Source organism: Ambystoma mexicanum, chromosome 2p, assembly GCF_040938575.1.
Source record: "Ambystoma mexicanum isolate Mex_15411 chromosome 2p, UKY_AmexF1_1, whole genome shotgun sequence".
Lineage (NCBI taxonomy): Eukaryota > Metazoa > Chordata > Amphibia > Caudata > Ambystomatidae > Ambystoma > Ambystoma mexicanum.
In genome coordinates, this window is record NC_090923.1 from 1336863321 (window position 1) to 1336887503 (window position 24183).

General features: G+C 48.4%; 1 protein-coding gene across 2 annotated transcripts in view; it reads left to right on the forward strand.

Moving 5' to 3' along the window:
• GRAP (GRB2 related adaptor protein) overlaps positions 1-24183 on the forward strand; it is a 716059-nt gene that overhangs the window by 649513 nt on the left and 42363 nt on the right. For both annotated transcript variants that reach the window (XM_069645680.1, XM_069645679.1), the window contains exon 4: positions 16604-16772. In XM_069645680.1, coding sequence (XP_069501781.1) covers positions 16604-16772 — 169 coding nt within the window. The remainder of the gene's footprint in view (positions 1-16603; positions 16773-24183) is intronic.

Below are 24183 nucleotides of genomic sequence, written 5' to 3' on the forward strand. Positions count from 1 at the left end.
CCCTGTGATTCAATTCTCGATCTCTAGCCTTCTCATTGGTTCCCTTCCTGCACTACCGTTGACCCTTCTCTCACTTATGGGCCTCCTCACTGATTCCTGGCAATCCGATACCTCAGAAATGGCTTTCGTTTCTAGGCCCTCTTACCAGCCCCATCTACATCTAACATGGGGTGCTCTTTTTGATTTCGGGCTCACTCATGATTTAGTGTCGTCCCAGCACGTGGTTCCTCGCAGATAACACCCGTTTATTAAAACTCTGACCAGTTCTGATACTTAACTGCCTCTAACGCCCAGTCCAGCCATCTCGCTGTCACAGGTCTTCACCCATTCGGTCCCTTACCGCATCTGGTTACTCACATACAACTACTGCTCATGGGCCCCTCACCCGCTCTGGTACTTCATCGTCTCTGACAGATGGTTCACAAGTCTCACTGTGGGGGGCTCCACATTGATTCTGCGTCTTTGCGGCAACTGATTGTTTGCATACATCCCTTTGCCGCTGGCCTGGCCATCTCTCCTCCTTCCCAGCATCTGGCATTTGGGCTTGCTGCTTCCTCCTTGCTCTCGCTCGCCACTCCTCTACGCGAACTGCTCTTCAGTCTCTTGACATCCCTTCAGCTGACCATGCGCCTGATTTACAAAGCTTTTTTCAATAGGATTGCGCCATTCCAAAACTCTTTTGTAAATCAGTCCCCTTGTGTCTCTGCCTGTCTCCCTAATCGAAATGGGAGTCTGTAGTGACCTGGTTTCCCTGTTGCCTTTGTAGTATGTATGGAATGTTGGGTGAGTGACAAAGAATGCTGCCTGTGAGAGTGTTGATGTATGGTTGAGAGTACTGAGTGAGTCAGTTGGAGAGATGTAGCTTACCTGAGGAGATGCCGGTGCATGTTGCCTTAAACTCAGATGTGCCTGACATGATAAACTTAATATGATGTACTGGAACTTTAATAAAGAAGCCACTAGAACATCAGAAGATATCAGAGTCATCACTGGGACCCCTTAGCTTTACAAAGTCCTCCTTCTCTGTTGGTCTCAGACTTTCCTCTTCTCTGCAGTGATGCTGCTCCTGTCACATCCCCATTGACAAGGAAGATGTTGTTCTTGTTCAACTCTGGGCTTTGAGGGCCGGAAACCTGACAGGGTTTCAGTATATCCCTCATTAATATTCATGATGAAAAATGCTCATTTATTTCATGAATATTAATGAGGGGTATCCCGAAAACTCGGCATGGATCTGGCCCTCAAGGCCTGGAGTTGGGGTCCCTTGTCTTTCCTCTTTCACTGCTCAAATTACCGGTTTTTGTAGTGACTTCCCTATGTTGTTTAGTCAAAGATAGCAGTGGTCGCAGATAGGGTTAGGGCTCAAGGAGATGGAGTGATGTGCCTCCAAAGCTCATGGGCCATTTCCGTATATTGAGGCTCATCTTAGACCCCATCATCATGGAGTTGAATTTAAGATCAGCAGATAAGTAGATTTCGTAGTGAGGAGCCAGGAGCGCAAAGCAGAAGTGTGATGAAGCACATGGTGGACAGAGCAGGAACGGTTGACGGGGGCTTTAGATAAGGGGGAGCAGAAGATACAGTCGGCCAGATGGAGTCAGCAGAGGATGGGGGGGGCTAGCCCATTGATAGATTTTAAAACCAGGGCGAGGAATGGAAGAGGGAACTAGTTTGTTGCTTAATTGTACACTAGCTGCAATTGCATGGGGTTTTAACAGGACAGCGCATGTTGCTAGTATGTGTTTACATTTAGTAGAATCTTTCTGAAAGGAATGACCTATGACTCTGGCAAATCTTGTGAAAAAATAGGAATGATTTGATTCATAGGTTGACCAATCAAGTGCCAACGAATTACATATTAGTTTGGTGGGTTGAGTCTAACTTTTGTCATGTGTGGCTTGAATAATTCCATAGAACTAAGAAAAAATCAGTTCATGGATTTTTGTTGTTCATTTAGCCAAATGCAGGTCGATCCAACTAAGGGTGATCCCTATGTCGTTCCATGACCTCCGGTGAGCTCCTCCCACCCTATCCCAGGCTCTTCTATTGGTGAAATGCAACTAGAGATCAGAAGTGCCTACTGTCTAATCTCTCCAACTCTGGTGGTCAGGGCTTACATGCCGCAGTCTGATCTGCCTTACTCCATCCGTCACGTTCTAAGGACACCCTATTCTCTTGATGTCCCGCAATCTGATCAATGATATTCAAGAGGTTGTTGCCTGTCTCCTTACACATTCTCTCTTCCACTCGTTCCTTTCCCTCCTCTTGTCCCACCTTACTCTCTCTCCCTCCACCTCTGTTCCACTAAGTTCCTTTTTCTCTTTCTGTATCTTGGTATTCCTTTTCCTACACCCGCTTGTCTCTCTCTTTGCCCCTCTCTCCCCAGTCTTCTCACTCTCTTCCTTTCTCTTTCTCTCTACACTTCCATTCCTCCTGTCTCCAACCTCTCTCCTCCTGTGTCTTTCAGGTCTTCTCACACTCCCACTCTCTCTCTATACTCCCCCACTTTCTACCTAAAACTCTCTCCTATCGCTAACCCTCCCATCTACACATATCTCCTCTCTCTTTCACTCACACTTCTTCTCTTCCTTCACTCCCTTTGTCTCTCTCTGTTTCAACTTAGACTTTCATTTCTAAATCTTTCCTATCTCCCACACCCTCCCTCTCTATATGACCACTCACAGTAACATACACTCTCACAACCTCATCCTATAACACTTGGTACCAATCTCTCTCATGGTGAGTAGCCTACCGCATTCGTATACAACAGTTTTGCAGTCTCCTTAGCACTTCCCTCCACTTTCTGCATTTCTCCTGCTCTCTTGCTTTACCTTTCACTCTTCCTATCGCCAAACTGCTTGACCTCACTCGTACACCTTTCACTGTTCCTTATGAATGCAGGATTTGTATACGTGATCTCTTGCCTCCCCTTTCCCATTGGTTCCTTACTTTACCTGACCATATGTGCTAATTTAATCCTAGGATTTTCCCCGGGCCGGGTGATCACAGTACGCAATTTCATGAACCAATCTAGTCCTTGACCCCTTTTCGTTTGCAGGTGTTTGTGTCGGTTTAGCAGTCCAGGCAGGTTGACGTTGGCTGGACGTCTCGCTTCCGCTCTGTTTTGTGAAGCTGCAGTTCGTTGCGGTTAACTGGGAATCAGTGTAATCAGGAGCTTCTTGTTGAGGGGTTCTCTCCCTCTTCTTGGTTTGCTTGGTTATTACTGCGTGGGAATATGGACCTTGTGGTCCTTCAAATGGAGCAGAAAAACTCTGCCCATAAAAGAAACCAGTAGGTATTGTGTGATTGACACTGGTACCAACATCAGCCAAGAAGGCACGCTCAGGGTGGATAGTGGCTGACCCGCCTCCTCCCCAGCTTGCTCATCCTGCCTGTGGGGTATGATCGACTCTGGCGCACACCCTGGGAGGCTGCATACTACAAGTCGAGAGGGCCGCTGTTTCCCCCTGACAAGTTCAAGGGACTGACCCTGTCACACGTTCAACGTAACAATATGTGGTATACCTTTCGTAGTGGTGATGGGCGGAATACTCCAGTGCATGGATTTTGCAACTCGGCCATTGGGAACCGTGTGGAGTAGAACCAAAGATCTTATGGGGTCGCTTGGTGACGCAGGATTACATATAAACCATTGCCAAATGTTAAAAATTGAGGGGTCTGGTCACAACACACTCAAACACTGGGTTACTAAGGGAAAAATAGGTGCAATTATTATTATTTGAATTTTTGTTTAGCGCTTCCCTACCCAGAGGATCTTGGGGTGCCTTACATGGTTCAAAGTTTGAAAAGGTGGGAATTGAAAGCAAGTTTAAAAATGTTTTCAGGACAAAAAAGGGAGATTAGGACAGACAACTGGAGGAGTGCAGGGTTATGTGTGGGGAAACATGTATGTTTTGAGGCTCTTTCTGAAAGTGGTGACAGAGGATGCAGTGTATGTAGAGAGTTAGCGCGTTCCATGCCCTGGGTGCCCAGAAACAATGAGCATGACACAGTATCGCATGAGGTACTGCAGGCTTTCTTTCTTTGAATGGGCTCCAAGCCGGGGTGTCATTTCTAAAGCAGGCCAATTGCCAGGTCATTGAAATGATACATCGAAGAGATCAGCTGTCATTGGTCCATCTGATACATGAGTTTATAAATACCATGGGAATATAAAATGACCAGTTTTGTGGAAAACCATCTACGATCCATAGAATCTAAGAAGGATGGAACAGTAAAACACATTGGGCCTCATTACAGGTTTGCCAGTATTCTGGTGGCAAATCTGCCAGAATACCGGCAAACTGTATCACTGTTACTGCCACTCGGTCTGGTGGAATGTCCATGGGATTACGAGTGGTGGTAGATGGTGTAAATCCCCATTTCATGGAGTCCCATTGAACTCCATGGTGGATTCTGAAGGTATTACAGGCGCAGGTGTTACCTGCGCCTGTAATACCGGCAGTTTTTGCCAGGGAGGTCATTCCACCACCTCACCGGCAAACTCTTAGTTTGCCAATGTGGTAACATGCTGGCATACGGCAATGCCAGCAGAGTATTACCACACTGACTAACTCGTAATGAGTCGTAGAATTAAAGCAAACTAACCGGATAATGAAAGCAGGCAGACATCTTAAATTCAGACCAAGCTGACAACCAGAAAAATCATTTGCATTTTAAAGCTTGCCTGGAGCAGGTCATCTCCCAAGCATGCATCAGAGCAATTATGCGTCATTAGCAGTCCAATTGGGCAAGGGCGTGGATGCTGGGGAGCTTTAGAGAGTGCTTGGCATATGTATCACTTCTGCAGTAAACAATCTGCTCTGGATGGACTAGAAAGCAGCGTTCAGCCCCACTTCCATACTCTACCCGTTCACCCTTTTCTCTCCAAGACATGAGCTGGAAACGGGTTTTCTATTCTTCAATGTGTATTTATTTTATAAAAGCAATATGTGCAAGTTGCAGTGTGTCCAATGTTATCTCAGGAAGTCAAGACTGGATCCCCCGTTGGGTTAGGGGGTGGTGGAGGACAGGTCACAGTTGTAAAAGTGATCTGTGGCCGTTAACTGTGGATATGGACTCAAAATCCACATCCAGGCGGACTACGCAATTGGCTGTAGCAGGGTGTGAATTATGTGCCTAGTGCACCTCCAGAGCCCTACAGGTCCCAGGCTCCCCCGCCAGTCCTGCACTTTCCTCTGGGCCGCTGCACTTTCCTTAGCACTACTGTATCATGCTCCATGAGAGGGGCAACCACTCTGCACTTAACCCTGGCCCCTGCTGGACTGGGTGCACTTGTCCCCCTCCCCATGCCTCGCACTTCCTCTCTCTGCGCACCTGAATGTACTAGGCCTAACAAGCCTGTTGTCCGGTCCCCTCCCCTCCCTAGCGAGGCCTATAGTTTATTGTTTTGTACGCCCCCCCCTTCTCTCCTCACTCCTTGTCTCGCACTTCCACTAGTGGATATGCCTCTGGCCTAGTATGCTAGTTATTGTTGTTTGATCATTCGGAATCTTCAAGGCCTAAGAATGATGACTATAATTCCTTGTTCCATTCCCGCCTTGAAGCTTTTTGAAGCACTTCATTTGTGTATAAGCGCTTTACAAATAAACAATTACAATCTGCAGGTCACCAATTTCAGACATGCAGATCCGCCACCAGACCCGCTAGTCCCCCGCAGAAAAGGTAAATGCAGTTGTTAAATAGACATAAAGGTGCCATATATGTCAGAGCGGGATGTAACGTGAGATAGAGGTACAACAAATTGTATTTTGGGGGGGATAGGGGCTTTTTGAGTTGTGTGATTTGTGAAGGTGAGCAGGATTCACAAATCCAAACGAGGGTATGCAAGTAAGCACTACTTCCTAATGCCCTCAAAGGAGGATCTACAGATCCACTTAGAATTTGAAAATCTTAGCGCGAGGAGTTATGCAGACTGTGGTTACCTAAGGTGAGAAAATAGTTCCACTTTCATAGTGGTACCAGGCCATGCACTTTGCGAAGAACTTGCTGTCAATAACCACAAGGTTGTCTACTGTGTGTGAGTACCAAGATGGCACATATTGTGAATGGCTTCAAGCTTTTCATTCACAGATATCTCTAACATGGTCCAAGGATACATACACTCAGTTATCTTTGGGACTCGATGAGTGGTAATTAGAGTGCATGGCCTTTGGCTGCTGTTCTATCTGGAAGGATTGGCGGAGGACCCTGCTTGCTCCAAGCTAATGGATGGTAGCTTTGTGTCCTGCATCGAGTGCGCCTTTGCTAATTACCATCCGCCTTTACAGGTGGTGGGGCCCGGGCAACCATTGATGTCGGAAAGTAGTGATTTGGTGCCACCGTTCGAGATAATGCCTATTGCCACATGCACCTCTGTGGCCTTCCAGGAGGCTCAGTGCAAGCGGCATCTGTGCCAGGCAAAAGAGTACAACACCCAGAATGCCCACTCCTGAACAACCAGGCTTGTAGGTCATTGTGAAGCTTCTTGCTGAAAATGGTTTTATCTCCTGACTTTAGAACTGCGTTTCCCCAGGAACTTGTTCTCTCTGCTATGTTATATGTTATGTTATATGGTTCTTGGAAGACCGAGGTCCGAGAGTTGAAATGAGGATTTTAGAATGCGTGTGTGCATTTTAGCCAGGATAAAGGTAGGGAGTGGCGGCTAAGTCCCTACTACCGAGCCATGGAGATCTGGATAGTGGATGGGTGCTGTGATAGATTGTCAGGAGAGTAGGCGAGTCAAGGTGACTGATTATGTGCCCAGCTGGACTACATTTTTTCTTGGGATTCGGCGGCATTCTTATGACAGAGGTACTGTGCGTTATGAAGTAAAGTAGTGAATTGTTGCAGATGTGTGCGGGTAGGTGGCCATGCCCTGGGAGGTATACGGCTATGTCCCATTGAGATCGAGTGCTATATACGTACCAGAGAGTCATGGCTGCTCTCTAGTTGCGATGAGAGTATGCAGATCATATCGTGCAGATCGACTGGAATCCTTTCTGTGTAGGCTAGGTACTGTCTTGTTGTCTCCTAAAGGAAACTCAACGGTGCCCCCAATTGTTGCATGTCACCCCTCCTGGGAGCATGGTAGCTTCCAGGATTTGTGTAATGGTCACATGGTAGTAACCATGTGACCAACCCAAAAAAGGGACGATCTGCTTCCGGCTCGTCAGTCGAACAAAGAACTGACTCTGGTGTGTTTGTTGGAAGCACCGTGTTGGTGCCACGCCGCATGCAGAAGGCCTATTGGATAGGCCCTGCATCTGGACACTGCCCCTGCCGGGCAACACCATCCCACTGCCCTGGTGGTGCAGTGTGACCACTGCCATTGGTGCAACCCCGGCTTGGGTGGCCCCAGATCCGGGGCTGCGGTGAGCTGGGTGCCCCCAGCCCATGTGTACTGTTTGGGTGCTCTGGAGCAAGCAGGGTGCTCCCTGCTGTGTGCCGGCTGCGTAAACACAGCCCAATGGTCCATGTCGGTGATCCCGACATCTGCGATGGCCCGCTCCAGTAATCCGGGAGCGGGCCCCCAACAAACATCACAAGCACAATGTTTTGGGCAACCCCATGCAGGTTTTCGGGTGCCCAGTGGCCACCAGGGCCATACTTGCTCTTTGCCTGGAGTCCTCTTTGGCAGGAGGCTAAACAGAGACTTTGCATAATACCAGAACAGGGCAGGTTGCACCCATGCATAAAGCCTCCTTCTCTGGGCAGTCTCTTGCTGGGACTTAGTGACCACCTTTCAGTTTAGGCAAACTCGTTCTTCTTCTCTGCGTGGGGGGTGGGGGCTTAATGGCATCATTTACAAAAAGAGGACTCGTTTTCCCAGCAACACATGCTGTTTTGGAGACACTTTGCATAGAATCTGCATCCATCAGTACTTGGTAGCTTTACAGCTGGGTCAGGGCTTTAAAGGCTGTCTATAAGGAATACCTTTTAACTCATTTTGCATTCAACACATTCGGCACTCCCAGCATAAATTCTCAAGGTGTTGTTTTCACTTTTGGAAGGTTTTTCGTATTGCGTGCAAGCTTGGCACCTTCCTGAGAAGCAAGCCCCTGCCTGCCACTGATACATGCTTGTTTCTGCCTAGGACCTCGTGCAACAGAGGTCTTTTTGTTTTCTGCTGGTGGGATTTTCAGGAATTGCAGCGTTTTGCGTCTTGAAGGCAGTTTCATATATTTTTAATTTATTTTATTTGCATTTAATTGAATAAATTTTTTTAGCACTCATATACAGAATATTATTTTTTAGTTTATTTGGAGGCTGGGTGTGTGCAAGAGAGATGGTAAGAGGAGAGGAGGGGGACACAAGATGTGGAACCTGAAATGTTGATATGTGTGGACCCGAATAATTTGTGTTTTTGTGTACAGGCATTTTTCTAGGTTAGTTGTGATGCGGGCACTTGAGGTATGTATCATCCCAAGGGCTCCCCAGGGGTTGCTATCCTGTTCAGTGGTGGAAATGGCAAAAATGTAAACAGGATCCCTCAAGCGCTGCAGTGGAGTTTGGAGGTAGGGGCGGATTGGCGAGGGGGCGGAGTTCCAATGAGGCGGAGCTTGCAGTTGGATTCTATTCAAAGGAAATGTTCAAAACAACATAAAAAAATTGTGTAATTTCTTTCATGCTGCTTCTTTCCAAACTCCACACTGTACATCAATTCCACTTGAAATCACTTCCATGGCAGTGGTGCACCCAACATGCTAATGCAGTGCTTTTTAGTACATTAAGCGATCCATAGACACGCTCTACAGTAGGAGGCTACCAGGGTAGCTCAGCAGGTTGAGAGACCGTTGTTGAGATGTTATATATTGAAAACTGGTTGTTGATCGTACGACTTCTTGCAATTCCTTATTAAAAAAAACAAAAAAACAAGTGCTGCTATAACATGTGTTTGACCAGGGAATGGATTGGGTTGGTCGCTTGCTTACATTCAGGTTGGAGGTGGGGGTATTTCTACCCCTGTAGTGAAAATCTAAATTTGGCACCCATGAACCCATCGTTTAATTTCCTAATAACCGCTCTCACCGCAACAGCACAACAGAAGAATTTATTTGTGATCGCGCAGTTTGACAAGCAGATAACATATTTATAAACCTGTGATAAAACACAAAGGGGCACACAAATTACAGAGTTTTTGTGGTAGTCTGACAAAAAAGAAAATATATCAAAGAAAATTTGTGAATGCAAGCAGCATTTTTCAGTCTGGAAATTACTTTTGCTTTTCTGTGGAAGTGTGAAATGCACATTTGGAACACAATAGTGTGCCCAGCCTGTAGAAAGCCTGCTTTCAACAAGTGATGCCCCCCTTCCCCCTTGACCCTCAGTTATATTCATGGCCTATTGATTTCCTTGGTGTCCCTTTCAGGCCAGAAGAAAGAAAACAGGTTGAGCGAATAGAGTCTGCAGACGAGCAAGTGACGGCTGTGGAAAGGAGCACAGCGCAGATTAGATCACCAAGCTCTCTGCTTCCCTCAGCCAAGCTGGAGGCTCGGTATAGCCTGGTCAGGGCTAAGGCTGGCCGGGTCTGAGATCCGGCCAGACATCTGATGCTGGATCTCGGACCTGGCAAGATCCGGCCCATTGGCCAGCGCTAATCCTGCTTGGTTAGTTGCTAATCGGGTCTTCTTCCCTTAGAGTAGGATTCAGGTTTGCTGAAGGGCTGTGTCAGTGTGACCGTGAGGGGATACTAGATGCAAACACTTTCAGGCTGTGAGGGGCTAGTTGATGTGTTTAGTATAAGGCAGAAGAAGGTGAGAAGGTTACTGAGGGGTACCTGGAAGAAACAATCAGGTGACCACATATAGCGGGGCATAACATGGCATGAAAAGGCATGGAAAGGTATACAAGGCTGGGATCATACCATTACTGCACCGATTTTACAGCGCCGGATGAAAATGTCGACTTAAAAAAAAATCTACCCCTTTTCACTCCATTTTCATCTGGGGGGATGGGTACAGTATATAATGAATGTTGGGGGAGTAGGAATGGCTGTGGGGGTCTCCGCCGCATATGTATGCAGTGAAAAGGGGGTTGAAAAAAAGTCCAGTTCCATCCATACCATCCATGCTATCTGAAATTCCATATACATATATTCCATCAATTCCATCCATTCCATTCATCAATTCCCTATACATACCTTCCAATCATTCCACCTGCATCCATGCCATCGATTCCATTCATTCATTCCACAAGCGTCCATCCGTTCTCTCTATCCCTTCCATCCATTCCATCCATTCCATCATCTATTCCATCTATTCCTTCCAACCATCCATCTTTTTCATCTATTCCAATCCTCCATTCAATTCCATATATTCCATCCATCCATTCATCCATCTTTCTATTCGTACATTCCATTTATCCATCCCATCCATCAACCCATCCATCCGTTCTATTAATTACATCCATTCTCTGTATTTCATCCATTCTATCTAATCCATGTACATGTCTATTCATTCCACAAGCATCCGTGCCATACATTTGATCCATTCATTTTCACATGCGTCCATCCGTTCCATTCATTCCATCCTTTCCATCAATTTCTCTATTACATCCATTACATCAATTCTCTCTATTTCATCCATTCTATTCCATATACATACCTTCTATTCACTCCACACGCATCTGTGCTATAGTTTCTCTATTACATCCTGTCAGATGCTCTGTTGCGCCCGTAGTGTAGTCGTGGAATTCTTCCTGCCAATGTACTACTCTGATTGAAGAAACTAACAACCAGAATTGTCTATGGGCGGAAAGATGGATTGCCAAACGATTTCCAAAACAGCAAGAGCTGATAGGTGCAGCCGGAAGCGTCACTGAAACACCTGTGGAGACCCAGACTCTCTGCAAGAAAAGCAATAGTAAAAACAACGCAATTCTTGGTAGGAGCTATCAACAACCAGCGAGAAAACGAACGACACTGACCTGGAATAGCCTGACAAGTCTTTGATTTTGAGAGACAAGAGGTAGGCAACAGGGGTGTATCTGAAAAAACAACCCAAGACAAGGTTAACTACTAATCTACTGAAAGGACAGGGATGACAGGAAAGCGTGGTGATGACGAAAGGCTTACCGTATGGGCAATCTTTGTGTAGGATAAGGGAGATTTCAAGTTCAGGTCCAAAAACAGGATCGCTCTCCAGACGACTGTAAGGAGTCCATAATCCAAGAAAACCTAGCCCGCCGGCACGAGGACGTCTAGCCCTATCCCGCCGGCATGAGGACGCCTAAGCGTACAAAAGGCAGTCTTTAGTTCAAGTACGCACTGAATACAAAGTCACAATAAATCCCAGCCCTAACCGAAGGTTGAATCCAAGATAAACAAAAAGTTTGTATGGGAAGAGAGAATCCTTAAGAAGTCCAAGATCAAATACCAGATCAGGCAGCAAGGTACAAATGGAGATGACAGATCGAGTCGTGTAGCGGTCCGAGTTCAGCAGCGTGCCAGGCAGAGAGGTACCAAGGGAAAAAGAAAAGCAGTTCCTGAAGCGGTCCAAAATCGAGAGGCCAGAATCATCAAAGCAGATAAGACGGGTGGCAAAGCAATAACAATAGGCAGTCCGGGTCAGAGCATAGGAGGTCATGACAGTGGTAACAGGAGCGGGAGCAAGGTACAAAGATTCAAGGGAAGCGCCACTAGAATTTGTCATTCAGAAGCACTGAGGAAAAGGAAAGGAGGAGCTTAAGAAGCCTGTCAGCTGACAAAACCAGAACTCCTTCAGCGTGAAATGCGGGACCAGGAAGAACCGGTAGGACACCAGTGTTTCCATGGCAACTTCCAAGCTCCCGGCAACACACGTTTTAAAGGACCAGTGTTCTTTTTTCTCTTGTATGCTCTGCCGGCAAAATGCTTGGATGTTTGATGTTGAATATTGTGTTTCAAAGGCTCCGGGACAATAGAATGGCGCTGAAACCTGACACATCCATTACATCCATTCTCTCCATTTCATCCATTTTATCTATTCCATATGCATACCTTCTATTCATTCCACATGCATCCGTGCTATACGTTCGATCCATTCATTTCATATGCGTCCATCCGTTCCATTCATACAACATAGTTTGTTCCCTTCTTCTTGTCTTCGATTTTTCTCTGTTTTCTACTGATTGTCCCTGTCTTGTACTGTTTTGTGTGTGCCGTGAGGCCTATGGCTGATTTGGCGCGTTATCAAGAAATAAAATATATAAATAAATCCATTCCATCCTTTCCATCAATTTCATCCGTTCATTCCATCCGTCATTCCATCCATCTCTTTCATCCATCCACAACATCCATTCCATCCATCCATTTCGCCAATCTATTCCCTCCATCATTCCATCCATCCATTACTCCATCCGTTCCATCCATCCTATCCTGTGGGTAGGATCAGAGGTCATTATTCAGTGTTCCTATACGGTTGTCTTATAGCCGAATCAGAGGGTGTATTCTTTGAAGACATAGTAGAGAGTCCCATTGTGTATTTAGTCATTGGGTTGCTGGGAGTTCAGACACATCTTTAAGGTTGTGGTTGGTGTTATGGATAGAGCCATGTTTTTAGTAATTTGTGGAATGTCATATAGTCTTGGGTGTGTCAGATGTGTGGTGGAAGCGAGTTCCACAGAGTCAGGGCCAATGCTGAGAAGGAGGATTCTCCGATCCTGTCGGAGTTAGTAGTTGGGATCATTAAAAGAAGGGCAGAGATTGATCTTAGGGTGCGGGTTGGGAGGTAGGGTTTTAACTTATCTTGCAGGTATAGAGGGCCGGTATTGTGCACTGCACGATGAGTGATGCACAGGGTCTTGATAGTAACCCTTCGTCCGACTGAGAGCCAGTGGAGGGTTCTGAGAGCTGGAGAGGTGTGGTCTCTTGGACCCAGGGCAAGGAGCAGTTTAACAGCAGCGTTTTGTGCTCTTTGGAGGTTATTAAGGTGGTATGCCGGGACTCCTAGGTAAAGGGAGTTGTTATTGTCCAATCTCGACATTACAATAGACATAACAGCAGCAAGTCTGTTCGGGTAGAAGAGGTATGGAAAGATGCGCCTGAAAGTTTTGAGATGCAAGTGACAGGATTTAGATACGTTGTTGATCTGTTGGGAGAGGGTTAGGCCAGAGTCCATAGTACATCCAAGGTTTTTTACTGTGACGGAGGAGGTGGGGGGTTGGCCCATGGAAGGGGGCAAAGGAAGTGGACGAGGCAGAAGCTACGTTTTGCCACACACCATGATTTCAGTTTTAGTGTGGTTTAAGAGGAGGTGGTTTATAGTCATCCAACGGTCGATATCTAGGAGGCAGGCTGCAAGGTTGGGCTGAGAGTTGAAGTCTGAGCTGTGGAGTTTAAGGATGATTTGTGTATCGTCGGCATAGTTGTAGCACAAGATATTGTGCAGGCGGATGATTCCAGGGAGGGTGGACATATAGAGGTTGAATAGGAGAGCTAATAGACATGCGCCTTGCGATACTCCATTATTAACTGGGCGAGCAGCCGAGACAAAAGGGGAGAGGAGGGTTATTTGTTTCCTGTTGTTGAGGAAGGAGGCGATCCATTTGATAGTGGTTCCACGGAATCCTAGGGAGTGGAGGCGGTCAAGGAGGATTGAGTGGCTAATCGTGTCGAAGGCTGCAGACAGGTCGAGGAGAATTAGTGCAGCGCATCCTGCAGAGTCTGCAGTGATCGTAAGATCGTCCAGATTGAGGCCAGAGTGCTTTTGGTTCCATGTCGAGCTCTGAAGCCTGATTGGGCGGGGTCAAGGAGGTTGTTGGATTCAACAAAGGCGTTTAGTTGGGAGTATGCTGTTCGGTCGATGAGTTTTGCAAGGTATCTGGTGTTCAAGATGGGGCGGTAGCTTTTGGGGTCAAGGGTGTCAAGGGATGTTTTGTTAAGAAAAGGCTTGACATGTGCAATTCTGAAGGCATCGGGGAAGATTCCAGAGCTGAGGGAGTCATTTAGGATGGTTCTTGTGTACTCACCTGCCCAGGTGGATGAGAATATTTCTTTGAGGACTGAGGCGGGGCAGGGGTCTAGGGGGGGAACCAGAAGGTTTGCGAGCAGATAGAAGGTCAAGAAATTCTTCTCTGGAGATCGGTTTGAAAGAATCAAAGGTGGGTAAAATGGGGTTGCGGGGGGTGGTTGTTGGGTTGGTCGGTGTTTGGGTGGGGAGGGGAGGGGCAGTTTGTTGTTAACGGTAGTTGTTCTGTTCAGAGCAGTGGTGTAGAAGTGGAGAGAGAGAGAGTCACAGAGTGAATGTGATCGGGTAGATTGGGAAGAGGTGCAAGTGAGTTTGACGAATTCAGATATGATTCTGCGGAGTTCTTTGCTGCGGTTTCCACAGTTGAGAATCCAGTTGTTGTAGTGGGCTTTTTTGGCTTTCTGGATTTCTGCTTTGTAGTTGCTATGGTGCAAGGCGAAAGTGGATCTGCCAAGACTGGTTTTATCTGCTCGCCATTTGCGTTCCAGGGAAGTATTTCGTTTTTTGGCATTCCTCAGTTCAGGTGTAAACCATTTGGGAAATGGTCCGAGGCGTGAGAAAGAGGGGCGCAAGGGGGTGAGCAGAATTAGTGAATCATTGCGCCATGAGTCGAAGGAGTCGTGTTGTGTGGGGTCTGAGAAGCAGGGCTTCAGCTAGGTCAGGGATGATCTTTAGTTTTTTTCCAGCATTTGCAGTAAAGGTGGGGGGCGGGGAGGGGCAAGGGAGAGGATGGAGAAAGGGATGACAAAGTGGTCGGACCAGATGAGTGGTAAGGGGGGGCTAGAAGTGTCAGGTCAAGGGAGCTGAAGATAGCACCTAGGGTGTGCCCTTTAGAATGGGTTGGACTGTTCATGTGAAGGGAGAGGTTGAGCGCATCAAGATTGTCGACCAGTAAATGGGTCTTAATGATTTAATCTACCTATCGTTTCAGCAACTGTACATTTATTGAATGGTAGTTTTTCTGCAGCACTTCGTGCATGTGTAATCTTCCCCTTTCATATTGGGAAACTGGCTCGATTCTTTACTTCGTCATTAGTTTCTTCAGGATCTATACATTATCTTTAGCAAGTACCTCGAGACGTGCACAGTTCTTTATGACGTCATTAATTCATTGGTTAGCTTCTTTTCAGACTTGTTTTTCCTCCTGCAGGATCTTACCACGTCGAGGATACATTCAGTAGGGTTGTCTCAATGGGTTTCTTCTTTCAAACCACAAGCGGTATTGGTAATTTGGCTGGTGTTAGGCACGGCACGATTTCATGTCTCCAATACACGGGAGGTAGGTGGCGGGATCTCCGGCAGATGCACACAGCTGCTCCTCTACACATTTAGTGGGTACCAACTAATATTTGAAAAAGTACATCAACTTAGAAAATAGTTTCGGGCCCACACCAGAGGTCCCCTTGCACTAAGGATCTGATAATTGGCTGAAAATGAACTGGCACACCTCTGTCAGTAGCTGGATCATTCGTGTAAATAGCGCTACTGTAAGATACCACGTTTGATGCTTCACAACAAGAAAAGTCAGCTAGTGTTCCCCTGCAGAGGAGAAATCTTTTTGTATTCCGATTAGGCTCGGGACCAGTAAGAAGGTGTCATCCAGGCAGAAGATCCCTGAAGAAGGATGGCGAGTGTGGAAGGTGTGGGATCCATTCTGGACATTAAAGCCTGTGATTTATCACAGTAACTATTCTCCCTGAAATACACATTTGAAAATAACTAATGTTCAGTTTTTTGGGACCTTCCATTTGGGGGTTCACCCAGTTGCTGACAGATGATTTGCCAGTTCCTTTCCGGCCAATTATGTGTCTTAGTCACTCTTGGAGGGCATATTCGGTTGTTATAAATGCAGTGTGCCCGTTGTATGAACATTTGCAATAAATTATTGCTTAAGTAGCATGCGCTCTGCAGTGCACCGTGAGGCGGTGGTAGAAGCAGCTATAAACATTTTAGTCTAGTCCTACCGGATCTATACATTTGTACTGACATTTCTTTGCCAAATGCAACTATGCCAAATTTTATTTTCCAGGATTTACAATTCTTTCCCCTGCAAAATACAGGAGGAGACCCCTGCAATCCCCCTCTTACAGCCCCAACCCTTTCTGTATACCATACCCATACTTACTATCTGTAGTTTTAAGATAAAAAAGGGATACAAAAATCAGCAAAGAATATTTAGGCAAAGTTGCATTCAGCAAAAGTGTGGAATACCGTAAACCAAGGCCAGGCCATTCCTTTTGTGGAAGAATTTCTAATTTCCTGAGGAAATACTGAGATTGTACTTATGAAGTCTGGACCTCATATCGATCCTGTCTTCCATCAGTCTGTAATGGCCAAAGAGATGGTTTGCTCCACTCAAAACCCTGGCTTTCCCTGTCATCTAGACTAAAGTTGAGAATCATCAGCGCTTTGCTTCCCTTGTAGAGATGCCAGCTGGCCTCTGCCCACACATTAATATGCATCGCGCCCGTGGGACATGGAGAAGATCCCATTGGCAACCTTTTAGAAAGTGTGGTCTGCATCATGTCTGGCTCTTTGCAAGCTGAAAAAGTCAAATGAAGGAAGGCATCCGTCTTATAAAATCTCTCAAATAATGTGATATGAGAAACTAGGACTCCGCTATCTTAATGATAAACCTTCTGTTCTTGTGTCCGCAGCTATGGGGAACATGTGCAACATTTCAAAGTCCTTCGGGATAGAAGCGGTAAATATTTTCTGTGGGAGGAGAAGTTCAACTCCTTGAACGAACTGGTGGATTTCTACCGGACGACGACCATCGCCAAGAAGCAGCAGATCTTCCTGAAGGATGAGACCCAGAAACCAGAGGTACCGTCGCGTTTCTCTGAATTTATTTGGGAATGGGGATGGGAAAGAAAGGAGAGCAACAACAGAGAGGTGACTTAGAGTGGAAGGGGGGCCTTCACATTGGCTTGTGGGATGGTGTTCGGGCTTGCTCCCCAAACTTGGTTTGAGGTCCTCGCCCAAAGAAGGCTATTGGAGTTCTACTGGCTGGTCTAAGCAGCACAGTAAGGGCAGGCCGGCACATATTGAATCAGTGTTACAGGAAACCTGTTAGATATGTGTTTTGTTTTATCTATGCTCATTTGTAGAACTGTAACGCTGTGGAGGGGCCACATCAAAATGCTGATTTATTAATTTATGTATCTATCTAATTATTTAGTTGGGTGATTTGCACACTTTCCAGCATTCAGAGAGTAGCACTTCAAAATGCGAGATGGGAAACCAGGCAGAGTGGCTGGGGATGGCAAGGGAACAAAGCACAGCTGGGGGGGTGGGGACTGGGGTAGAGGGGTGGCTGCTGGAGCTCCAAGGCTAGAGCGGACAAGGTTGTTTTTCATTTGCATTCTGAATTTCCACCGGCCTGGTTAAAGTCTAAGGGCCTGATTGATGGAATGTTTTGCACAGTTCAAAGTGACTTTGCACTGCTGAAAAGTGACTTTGCACGGAAGACACAAACCCTGATTCACGGAACTGTGGAAAATGTATTTTTTGGCTTACTGCACAAAAACCCAGACTCATTTAAAAGTGGAAAAGGTCGCTTTAATGTGACAGGCCAAAGCTTACAATCACAACGCTTAACTGGCTCCATGGCCTAACAAACTAAATAGCTATTTGAACAATCAATTAAATAACTTAAACATTTCCCATTTCCCCCCAACAATTAAATAATTAAATAACCCATTTCCTCCCTAATGATCCCTTGGATCCTACCGAATCCTTGCCCCTTTTCCAGGCGTCCCGCTTTCTCCCCAGGGGCCATGCCCCTCCAGGCTCAATACCTGATCCCCCGGGGTGACCTGCTTGTGCAAACAGCGCCACCCCCTCCTTTCCCGTGTCATTCCCCCATTGTGCTTCCTCCCCCCACATCAAAAGGGGCCATGCCCCCGGCGCCCCGGCCACCTTTGACCCCCTGAAACTCCCCTCTACACCAAACTCCTCTTACCTGTGACCTGCAGCCAGCCTGACCTGCCACATCAGCAACAATATTACACACACCTTTCCCGATGCCCTGACCTGTCACACCAAGCTACCATCCCTACCCTCTTAACCGACCCCTAAACCATAAACCCCCCCCTCCTCCTCATAAACCACTGACGAACGACCCCTCCCCCCAATTACATAACTAACTTCCTAAACAAAATGAAGGGGTGGGAGGGCGGGACAATTGCCAAGTCCTAACCGTCGCCTGCCTCCCGAACCTTCCCTGAGCCCTTAAGTACCCCGGGCGGGGCGCTCTACCCCCCCACGGCCACTCGTGGCCGTGTGCAGCGCCAAAATACTCCCCGGGGGGAAACGCTTCGCGTTCCCCCCGGGGCCCCCCTTTTGGCTTACTGCACAAAAACCCAGACTCATTTAAAAGTGGAAAAGGTCGCTTTAATGTGACAGGCCAAAGCTTACAATCACAACGCTTAACTGGCTCCATGGCCTAACAAACTAAATAGCTATTTGAACAATCAATTAAATAACTTAAACATTTCCCATTTCCCCCCAACAATTAAATAATTAAATAACCCATTTCCTCCCTAATGATCCCTTGGATCCTACCGAATCCTTGCCCCTTTTCCAGGCGTCCCGCTTTCTCCCCAGGGGCCATGCCCCTCCAGGCTCAATACCTGATCCCCCGGGGTGACCTGCTTGTGCAAACAGCGCCACCCCCTCCTTTCCCGTGTCATTCCCCCATTGTGCTTCCCCCCCACATCAAAAGGGGCCATGCCCCCGGCACCAGAAAAACCCTCCCCCGTGGAGTTCTTTCTGCCCCAAAACCCCCCCCCCCTTTTTCTACCTCAAACTTTTCACTCAGTCTCCCAGCCACGAACTCAAGTCCGCAAGGTAGTAACTGTTCCCGTATATGGACAAGTGTACCCCATCCCCTCTAAAAACAAGAAACCCCTCGTATGTTATCTCCTTATGGTCCATGACCCTCACTTTCACTAACGCACAAAATTTCTCCATTTCCCTGTTTATCCCCTTTCTAGCCCGCTCTATCGCTCCCTCATTCCTTGCACCCCTCCAAACTCTTCTCGGCAGCAACTTCGTCCACACCACCACCGCCTGAGGCCACATATCCCTAACCCAACCTAAGTCCCTCTTCATCTTTCTCAGCAGAGCCACCCCCGTATCCCTAACCAGGTCATTCTCCCCAGCATGCAGCATCACCACCTGAGGAACTCCATATCGCTCTCTCATTCCTGCCAATATGGGCAGCAGCTGATCCCATCGCAGGCCCCCCAAACCATGCCACCTCACCACCACTTCTTTATAACTGCACCCCAGCTGTCTACCAAACACCCTTTTCTCCGCCTCTTTGCCAGCCCACTTCACAATTGAATGTCCAACAATCCAAACTTGTGCCAACTCCCCCTTTCTTTGCGCAGCATCTGAAACAAAAATTAAAAAAATTACTGACAAGTCATCTTATTACAAAACCAAACAACTTGCCCCCCAAGTCCTACTAACTGTCTTCAGCAATCCCCTTTCCCAAAATCCCTAACGTAACCCTTGTATTTTCCCGACCTCCAACGCCCCAAGCTTTTCACCCGTTCTTCAGAAAAACCCAGTCTGCTACCCTCAGATGCTGCGCCCATCCTAAAAGAATGAGTCCCAAACTCCTCCCCCTTTTCTCCTACCCTGCCCAGCGTCTTACGCAATACCCCCAAGACCTGCGCTGCTGTAACCGGGGATCCATCCGCATGCTGGAAAACCAAACCTGAGCTAAACCCACAGCGCTCCTTCCATACCTTACCCACCCTAATTGGGCATAGAGCCTCGCTCCCTCGACCCAGCTGGACCCAAGAGCCCTTTCCCTTCTGATCCGTCTTTGACTTTTTAATCTTGATGTCTAGACCTTCCTCTGTAATCTGCACATCATCCCACTGCAGCCCCCCTAGCCCCCCTTTTCCCCCTACCAACTCAGAAACCCTAAAGGCCCCAAAAAATAACCATGTAAAACAAGCTGCAAACAATTCCACTTCCCATACCGACCAGCAAACTCCCCCCAAAACCTCAATCAAACTCTGCAGTAATTCAGCCGATATCGGCCTCCTCCTACTGTCTTTGTCCCTCTTACTCTCCCTTGCCCATCCTTCCAACATCCTACTTGCCATCTCCCCCCCACTTGGTTGAAAACCCCAAAACCATTTTCCGTAAAAGGAGATCCCTGCTAGTTTTCCTGTTATCGTTGCCCTTGACCAGCCCCTGTCAATGCACCTCAGTATGAAATTAATCACGTCATCCCTCCTCCGCTCTTCCGCATCCCATCTACCCCTCCAACTACTAGCTCCTCCTCTAATAAAATCCTCCCAGGCCCTCCTGTATGACTTCTTGGATGCCGCGGCCAATGAACCCTCCACCAGTGCCAGCGCTCTCAGCCTCCTATCTTCCACATCTCCTTCGGAATCTGCCGCCCCTCCCGATCTGCCTCTGGAGCCAATCCACGGAATCTCTGCCATTGAAAACGAGATAATGCATCAGCGATGCCATTATCCTTCCCTGGCACATGTGTTGCTTTAAACACCACATTCCATTCCATGCAACGCAGGACAAATTCTCTCATCAGCCTTGCCACCCTCTGATCCCTCGCTGACTGCCTGTTCACCACATGGACCACGCACTCGTTGTCTACATTGAAATTCACCTTCTTATTTCGCAGCTCCTTCCCCCACAACTCCAATGCAACTAGTAATGGAAAAAACTCCAGGAACGCTATGCTCCTCCCTTCCTTCAACCATCTCTCCGGCCATTTTTCGGCACACCATTTTCCCCCCCCAAAACACTCCAAAGCCACCGGCCCCCGCTGCATCCGAGAGAATCTGCACTTCCCAAGTCACTGGATCTCCCTGCAACCACATAGACGTTCCATTGAAACTCTTCAAAAAACGCAACCAAATCCTGCAATCCTCCCTCACTGCCCCCGATATTCTTATCCGGTGATGTGGGCACTTCGCTCCCGCCATGGCCCTTGCCATATTTCTGCAAAACGTCCTCCCCGGGGCCACCACCTTACATGCAAAGTTCAGATGTCCCACCAATCTCTGCATCTCCACCAGCATCATTTTCTTGGCCCCTACTGTTTTTTCCAACAGTGCCACCAATTTGCTCACCTTGTCGTGCGGCAAGCGTGAGGTCATGGCCACTGAATCCAACTCAATTCCCAGGAATGTTAACACCACTGCCGGCCCTTCCGTCTTGTCTTCGGCTAATGGTACCCCCAGCTCCTCCATCAAGTCTTGAAACAACTTTAGCATTCTTCTGCAATCCTCCTCCCTTTTTGCCCCGCTAATGAACAGAAAGTCATCCAAATAGTGCAACACACTCTCCCACCCTGAGCTGAATGAGAAAACCCACTGTAAAAAAGAGCTAAATCGTTCAAACAGCGCACAGGAAATTGCGCACCCCATAGGCAATGCTTTGTCTATGTAAATACGGTCCTCAAACTGCAACCCCAACAACCAAAAATCCTCTGGGTGCACTGGCAATAATCTAAACGCCGCCTTGATATCGCACTTGGCCATGAAGGCCCCTCGCCCTTCTTTCCTTATTAGCTCCACCGCCTGGTCTACACTCGCGTACACAACCCCACACTCTTCCGGGGCAATGAAGTCATTAACTGAAATACCCTCCGGCCAAGACAAGTGATGAATCAGTCTGAACTCCCCCGGGGCTTTCTTGGGCACCACCCCCAGTGGAGATATTACTAGGTCACCCGGTACTTCATCAAACGGACCCACCATCCTGCCCGCTGCCAATTCCTTGCTCAATTTTTGCCTTACCACCTCCGTGTTCTCTCTTGCCGACTTCAGATTTTCCGCCCATCTCCGCACCCTTGGATCCTGGTAACCTAATCTAAACCCCTGCCCAAAACCCTCACTCAAAATCTTAGCCCCTTCCCTATCCAGGTAAAATTGCAACCATTCATCCAGCACCCCCACTTTAATTGGAGTAAAAGCTTTTCCCCCCAACCCCTCTTCCTGCACCTCTCCCACTTCCCCTGTCTCCTTGTTGGAAACACTGCGTGAGAGGGTGTTTCCCCCGCACTTGCTGCACTCATGCTTGAACCTACACATGGTTCTCGCGCAGCTCTCCTTATTGTACCCCCAGCATGCTGCTGAGGATTGGCCCCTGCCTCCTCCCCCCGCCCCTTCATGGGCGGGGCGACCAAGAAAGGGCCGGAAAGGCACTGGCAGCCCGCTCGCCGTGTGTAATGTCGGGGCTGGCCTCGTTGGGGCCATCCATTGCAGCCAAAGATCCATATCTATCTCCCCCCAGACCGCCTGACTGTCCTCCGCCATTCTCGCTCTAAATTCCTCGTCATACCTTACCCAAGCAAAGCCCCCAAAGCTCGTGAAAGCCTTCCTTATTACATCCATGTATTTCAGCAGAGCCACGCAACGCTCCGGGAATTTCTCGCAATACACGCTGGCATAAATGATAAACGCCGACGTCCAATTCTCAATGGTCACCGGGACCCTCGGGCGTGAAGCCAGCTCTCTCTCTTCCTCCTTAGACCCCTCTTTCGCTCTCACCTCCCTATGCAGCAACTTGAAGACATCCACAAATTCACCTCCCTGTATCTTCTCCCTGGTTGCTGCCATCAAATGTGCCCCCAATGGTTTTGTTATCCCCATGTATGGCAATTTCTTCTCCTTTCCCTTTACCTCCACCTCTTTATCTTTTCCCGCCTGCACCTCGAGCCCCAATGGCTCCACCACCTTGTCCGTTTGGACCTCCACTGAGCAAATGTTCTTTCCAACCCCTTCAGCTCCAAAAGCCTGCACCCCTACTTCCTTCATCACACCTTGCAGACCACCCCGGTCATCCCCCAACCCCCTATTTGTGACCCCTCTCTGCCATGCAGATGACCATTCCCTTTCCCGCTCACCTCTTTCCACACCTGCCATCTGCGGCCTGGCCTCCACACCGCTGCTCCTCCTCTCCATTCTCAGAGGGCTCCTGCTGCGGGGACAAAACATGTCAGCACAATCGCCCAGCCAATAATTTCCTCGACCCATTTCACCCCGACCCCCTTGTACTTCCCTTTCCTTGTCCCACCTTGAACTTCTTCTCTCCTCCGCCCTTTCCCTTTCCGCCCTGTAATCCTCAAATTCCCATTGCCCCCCGTATTCCTCCCAACCAACTTCATCACCCCTTAAATACCATTGAGGATGCGGGCTCCTGCCCGAGATGATTTGCTGATCTTCCTCCGAGCCCGGGGCGTCCGCCCCGCCACTCCTCTGACGTCTTCTCGGCGGGGCTGTGGGAACCTCTGCCTGGTCCTCTTCTCTTGGGCGAGGCGTTCCGACCTCCACCCTGACATCCTCGTTGCTAGGGGCTGTGCTGTGCCCTCTAGGCTCTCCTTGCGTTAACCGAGGAGGGGCCATACCAAAACCCTCATCCTCCATCTGCCCAGCGGGGGCTGCGCAGCGCCCTCCGCCCCCACTCCTCCTATCCGGGGGGCCGTTCCGCGCCCCACCCTACCCTCCTCAATTGACGGGGACCTCTCCCTCCTCCTCCCACCCGCGCTCTTCTGCAGGTATTTTCCCCCTCTTCCTCTCTGCCCTGCCACTCCCACCTGCCCTCCCCCCCTGCCCCCACTGTTGTTCCCTCGGTCCCTACCATCTCGAGCGCTCCCCTCTACCCTAGAGCTATCATACCCTTCCTCTCTCTCTGGCTGACCCCCTGAACCCATTAAACCCCCCTCTGCCCTCCTGTCTATCTCCCTCCTCATCTTCTTGCCCCTAGATTCCCAAATCTCCCCTCTCCCTGCCGTAGGGGTGCAAGCCACCACCGCCGCCAATGCACCGTCTGCCGCCGCTCTGCGCTGCGGCCGGCCCCCACCGCTCTCGTCCTCTCCCGTAACTTCCCCTACCGCACTTTCCAATTGGGCTTTAGTGGCCCTGCTAATTATTTCCAGGGCCTTCTTCAAGGCCCCGGCATCCACCAGCCCCTTCTTGCTCGCCCCCCGGCCTGTCATTGTGCACACTAAAATGTGTGTGCCCAGCAAATAACACCCCTTCAAAATTTGCCCTAAATACTCTAATGCCCCCGAGCCGGGACCTACCCGTGGACTAACCCTTTTGGCCCTGAAAAAACCTAAAACCTGAAAGGAGCTAAGCGCCCCCAAAAACCCCAATCACCACACACACCTAGGTGGATCCCTGAAAGAAGTCTCCCTAATAGTGCCAATTAATGGCAACAAATTTTAAACTAACCTTCCTAA